The sequence below is a fragment of the Sprattus sprattus genome (genome assembly GCF_963457725.1).
Source record: "Sprattus sprattus genome assembly, chromosome: 17".
In the NCBI taxonomy this organism is placed as follows: domain Eukaryota; kingdom Metazoa; phylum Chordata; class Actinopteri; order Clupeiformes; family Clupeidae; genus Sprattus; species Sprattus sprattus.
Genome location: NC_137915.1, coordinates 532,205 through 539,704, shown reverse-complemented (window position 1 = coordinate 539,704; position 7,500 = coordinate 532,205). Strand labels below are relative to the sequence as shown.

General features: G+C 42.1%; 1 protein-coding gene across 2 annotated transcripts in view; it reads left to right on the top strand.

Moving 5' to 3' along the window:
• The window catches only part of LOC308378064 (mediator of RNA polymerase II transcription subunit 13-like), a 35,330-nt gene that overhangs the window by 16,432 nt on the left and 11,398 nt on the right, over positions 1-7,500 (top strand). For both annotated transcript variants that reach the window (XR_013968968.1, XM_080854869.1), the window contains exons 17-20: positions 1-180; positions 5,633-5,800; positions 6,064-6,287; positions 7,453-7,500. The exon at positions 1-180 is cut by the window's left edge and continues 418 nt beyond it; the exon at positions 7,453-7,500 is cut by the window's right edge and continues 148 nt beyond it. Coding sequence is in view for 1 of the 2 variants with exons in the window: in XM_080854869.1 (XP_080710995.1) it covers positions 1-180; positions 5,633-5,800; positions 6,064-6,287; positions 7,453-7,500 (620 nt within the window). In the remaining variant the exon portion in view is untranslated. The remainder of the gene's footprint in view (positions 181-5,632; positions 5,801-6,063; positions 6,288-7,452) is intronic.

Below are 7,500 nucleotides of genomic sequence, written 5' to 3'. Positions count from 1 at the left end.
TGGACACGCCCCCACACCCTCTGGCACGCCCCCCGCAGCGCCTGGAGGAGAGGGATCACCGTGGCGACTGCTACATGGCGCTGGAGCACGGCAGGCAGTTCATGGACAACATGTCGGGAGGGAAGGTGGACGAGGCTCTGGTCAGGAGCTCCTGTCTGCACCACTGGGCCCAGAGCAACAGTGAGTAGATACACACACACACACACACACACACACACACACACACACACACACACACTCCTGCCTGTACCACTGGGCCCAGAGCAACAGTGAGTAGATACACACACACACACACACACACACACACACACACACACACACACTCCTGCCTGTACCACTGGGCCCAGAGCAACAGTGAGTAGATATATAGCATACTATGTACCACACAGACACACAGTTTTTTCTTTCACTGCATACTTTATAAAGAACACTACACACTGCATACTTTATACAGAACACACTGCATACTATACACACACTACACACTGCACACTGCATACTATACACACTACACACTGCATACTATACACACTGCACACTGCATACTATACACACTGCACACTGCATACTATGTACCACACAGACACACAGTTTTTTCTTTCACTGCATGCTTTATAAAGAACACTACACACTGCATACTTTACACAGAACACACTGCATACTATACACACTACACACTGCACACTGCATACTATACACACTACACACTGCATACTATACACACTGCACACTGCATACTATACACACTACACACTGCATACTATACACACTGCACACTGCATACTATACACACTGCACACTGCATACTATACACACTATACACACTGCACACTGCATACTATACACACTACACACTGCATACTATACACACTGCGTACTGCATACTATACACACTGCATACTATACACACTACACACTGCATACTATACACACTGCATACTATACACACTATACACTGCATACTATACACACTACACACTGCACACTATACACACTGCACACTATACACACTACACACTGCATACTATACACACTGCATACTATACACACTACACACTGCATACTATACACACTGCATACTATACACACTGCATACTATACACACTATACACGGCATACTATACACACTGCACACTATACACACTGCACACTATACACACTACACACTGCATACTATACACATTGCATACTATACACACTGCATACTATACACACTGCATACTATACACACTACACACTGCATACTATACACACTACACACTGCATACTATACACACTGCACACTGCATACTATACACACTGCATACTGCATACTATACAGACTACACACTGCATACTATACACACTGCATACTATACACACTACACACTGCATACTATACACACTGAATACTGCATACTATACACACTACACACTGCATACTATACACACTGCATACTATACACACTGCATACTGCATACTATACACACTACACACTGCATACTATACACACTGCATACTGCATACTATACACTGCATACTATATACACTACATACTATACACACTACACACTGCATACTGCATACTATACACACTACACACTGCATACTATACACACTGCATACTATACACACTGCATACTATACACACTACACACTGAATACTATACACACTACACACTGCATACTATACACACTGCATACTATACACACTACACACTGCATACTATACACACTACACACTGCACACTATACACACTGCATACTATACACACTGCATACTATACACACTACACACTGCATACTATACACATTGCATACTATACACACTGCATACTATACACACTGCATACTATACACACTACACACTGCATACTATACACACTGCACACTGCATACTATACACACTGCACACTGCATACTATACACACTGCATACTGCATACTATACAGACTACACACTGCATACTATACACACTGCATACTATACACACTATACACTGCATACTATACACACTGAATACTGCATACTATACACACTACACACTGCATACTATACACACTGCATACTATACACACTGCATACTGCATACTATACACACTACACACTGCATACTATACACACTGCATACTGCATACTATACACACTACACACTGCATACTATACACACTGCATACTGCATACTATACACACTGCATACTATACACACTGCATACTATACACACTACACACTGCATACTATACACACTACACACTGCATACTATACAGACTACACACTGCATACTATACACACTGCATATTATACACACTACACACTGCATACTATACACACTGCATACTATACACACTACACACTGCATACTATATACACTACATACTATACACACTACACACTGCATACTGCATACTATACACACTACACACTGCATACTATACATACTGCATACTATACACTGCATACTATATACACTACATACTATACACACTACACACTGCATACTGCATACTATACACACTACACACTGCATACTATACACACTGCATACTATACACACTGCATACTATACACACTACACACTGAATACTATACACACTACACACTGCATACTATACACACTGCATACTATACACACTACACACTGCATACTATACACACTACACACTGCACACTATACACACTGCATACTATACACACTGCATACTATACACACTACACACTGCATACTATACACACTGCATACTGTACACACTGCATACTATACACACTACACACTGCATACTATATACACTACATACTATACACACTACACACTGCATACTGCATACTATACACACTGCATACTATACACACTGCATACTGCATACTATACACACTGCATACTATACACACTGCATACTGCATACTATACACACTGCATACTATACACACTGCATACTATACACACTGCATACTATACACACTGCATACTGCATACTATACACACTGCATACTATACACACTGCATACTATACACACTACACACTGCATACTATACACACTACACACTGCATACCATATACACTACATACTATACACACTGCATACTATACACACTGCATACTATACACACTGCATACTATACACACTACACACTGCATACTATATACACTACATACTATACACACTGCATACTGCATACTATACACACTGCATACTATACACACTGCATACTATACTCACTGCACACTATACACACTGCATACTATACACACTGCACACTGCATACTATACACACTACACACTGCATACTATACACACTATACACTGCATACTATACACACTGCATACTGTACACACTGCATACTATACACACTACACACTGCATACTATACACACTACACACTGTATACTATACACACTATACACTGCATACTATACACACTGCATACTGTACACACTGCATACTATACACACTGCATACTATACACACTGCATACTATACACACTGCATACTATACACACTGCATACTATACACACACTGCATACTGCATACTATACACACTATACACACTACACACTGCATACTATACACACACTGCATACTATACACACTGCATACTATACACACTACACACTGCATACTATACACACTGCACACTGCATACTATACACACTGCATACTATACACACTGCATACTATACACACTGCATACTATACACACTGCACACTGCATACTATACACACTACACACTGCATACTATACACACTACACACTGCATACTATATACACTACATACTATACACACTGCATACTGCATACTATACCCACTGCATACTATACACACTGCATACTATACACACTGCATACTATACACACTGCACACTGCATACTATACACACTACACACTGCATACTATACACACTGCATACTATACACACTGCACACTGCATACTATACACACTGCATACTATACACACTACACACTGCATACTATACACACTGCATACTATACACACTGCAGACTGCATACTATACACACTACACACTGCATACTATACACACTGCATACTATACACACCGCATACTATACACACTACACACTGCATACTATACACACTGCACACTGCATACTATACATACTGCACACTGCATACTATACACACTGCACACTGCATACTATACACACTACACACTGCATACTATACACACTACACACTGCATACTATATACACTACATACTATACACACTACACACTGCATACTGCATACTATACACACTGCATACTATACACACTACACACTGCATACTATACACACTGCATACTATATACACTACACACTGCATACTATACACACTGCACACTGCATACTATACACACTACACACTGCATACTATATACACTGCTCACTATACACACTGCATACTATACACACTACACACTGCATACTATACACACTGCACACTGCATACTATACACACTACACACTGCATACTATACACACACTGTATACTATACACACTGCATACTATACACACTACACACCGCATACTATACACACTGCACACTGCATACTATACACACTGCACACTGCATACTATACACACTGCACACTGCATACTATACACACTACACACTGCATACTACACACACACTACACACTGCATACTATACACACTACACACTGCATACTATACACACACTGCATACTATACACACTGTATACTATACACACTACACACTGCATAATATATACACTACACACTGCATACTATACACACTGCATACTATATACACTACACACTGCATACTATACACACTACACACTGCATACTATGCACACTGCATACTATACACACTACACACTGCATACTATATACACTACACACTGCATACTATGCACACTGCATACTATACACACTACACACTGCATACTATATACACTACACATTGCATACTACACACTGCATACTATATACACTACACACTGCATACTATACACACTACACACTGCATACTATACACACTACACACTGCATACTATACACACTGCATACTATATACACTACACACTGCATACTATAAACACTACACACTGCATACTATACACACTGCATACTATACACACTACACACTGCATACTATACACACTACACACTGCATACTATACACACTACACACTGCATACTATACACACTACACACTGCATACTACACATTGCATACTACACACTGCATACTATATACACTACACACTGCATACTATACACACTTCACACTGCATACTATACACACTATACACTGCATATTACACACACTACACACTGTATACTATACACACTGCACACTATATACACTACACTACGTACAGAATACTATACACTACTTAGTACATACAATTAAATATATATATATCTTTGCATTAAGTATACAGTATATAGTCACAGGGTTCTGTGAGTAGTATTTTGCATTAGATATGCAGTTTATATATATATATACCTGAGACTATATACTGTGTACTTAATGCAGAATACTGCTCACAAAACCTCAGACTATATACTGTGTACCCAATGCATATAGTATATAGAATACTACTCGCAGAACATGAGACTATATACTGCATAATGCATACTCCTGATTTCTGCCCTCTCCTCTCCTCTCCTCTCTCAGCTGTAGACGTGAGTAAGCTGTTCTCTCAGGACGTGTTGCGGATGCTGCTGACTCTGCATCCTGTGCTGCAAGACTCCATTCAGAAGAAGCGGACCATGCGCTCCTGGGGGGTCCAGGGCCCCCTCACATGGCAGCAGTTCCACAAGATGGCCGGTCGGGGCTCCTACGGTACACACACACATATATACAAACACACACACACAATACACGCACACACACACGGCTCCTACGGTATGTGCACACACACACACACACACATATACACACCCGCGCACACACACACAGAAACACACATATATACACACACACACACACACTCGCTTAGATTACACCTTGTGTGCTGTGTCGTGTCATCATTCCAGTGTTTGTCCTGTTGGTTTCCTCGTTGAGCTGCCGGTAACTTTGTGTGTGTGTCTCTCTCTCTCTCACAGGCACAGATGAGTCTCCGGAGCCCCTGCCCATCCCCCTCTTCCTGCTGGGCTATGAGATTGACTACGTGGTGCTGTCTCCGTTCGGCCTGCCCTACTGGGAGAAGCTGCTTCTGGAGCCCTACGGCTCCCACAGAGACCTGGCCTACGTGGTGCTCTGCCCCGACAACACCGCGCTGCTGGCCAGGGCCCGCCACTTCTTCAAGGACCTCAGCGCCGTCTACGAGGTCAGGGACAACACGTCACGCATACGCATACATTAGAACAGACACTCACGCATACGCATACATTAAAACAGACACTCACGCATAAGCCAACACAGACACACACACACGGACACATACGCGCGCCCACGGACACACACGCGCGCGCACGGACAAACACACGCGCGCACGGACACACACACGCGCGCACGGACACACACACGCTCCCACGGACACACACACGCTCCCACGGACACACACACGCGCCCACGGACACACACACGCGCCCACGGACACACACGCGCCCACGGACACACACGCACGGACACACACGCGCGCCCACGGACACTCGGGCATACGCGTGCGCACAGACAGACAGACAGACACAACTAGCTAATCTATTTGGCTAATTGTTATTATCATTGCCACCGCTTTCAACTGTCAAAACTATCTGTCTAGCTAAATCTGATCAGATTGCACAGCAATTCATATTGACGATATTATTATAGAACTAATTTGAAAGACTATAAACCAACAGACTTCTGGTTACGATACACGTGCTCTCAAGCTAGCTACAGTAAAAGTGTTGCTTACGTAAGATACTAGACCTACAGTCTAACTCTAACTGCATTTAGAGGCCAACAAGCTATACCTTACAATAAACTTTAAGTAAAGCTGGCTATATAAAATACTACTAATAACAATTGATAAGAGGTTAACCAAAGGGTTGAAACATGAACAAATGCAGTAGTTTGATCAATTTACCCGCTAACTTGCTTCTTGAACATGAATGGAGTTGGAGTTGAACGTTGGAAAACACAATGTTTGGAACTATAGGTCGCAAATGACATGCTTTACTTCAGCATAAAAACAAACACGCTGTGCTCCTGCATTTCTTTGTGTGCTCCTAATTTTAACATTAAGGAGCACATGTACTCCTCGGGGAAAACCTTAAACCTTAGCGTAGAGCCCTGTGGATGGCACAAGCCAGGCCAATCCCTGTCCCTGAGGATCGAGTTGGTGATGGATTGATATTATTGCCTGACTATTTACCTGATTGATTGATTGGATTGATTGATTGATTGACTGACTGACTGATTGATTTGATTGATTGATTGATTGATTGATTGATTGACTGACTGATTGATTTGATTGATTGATTGATCGATTGGTTCTGTCTGCTCCGTAGGCATGTCGACTGGGCCGGCACCGCCCCATCTGCTCCTCCTACCCAGAC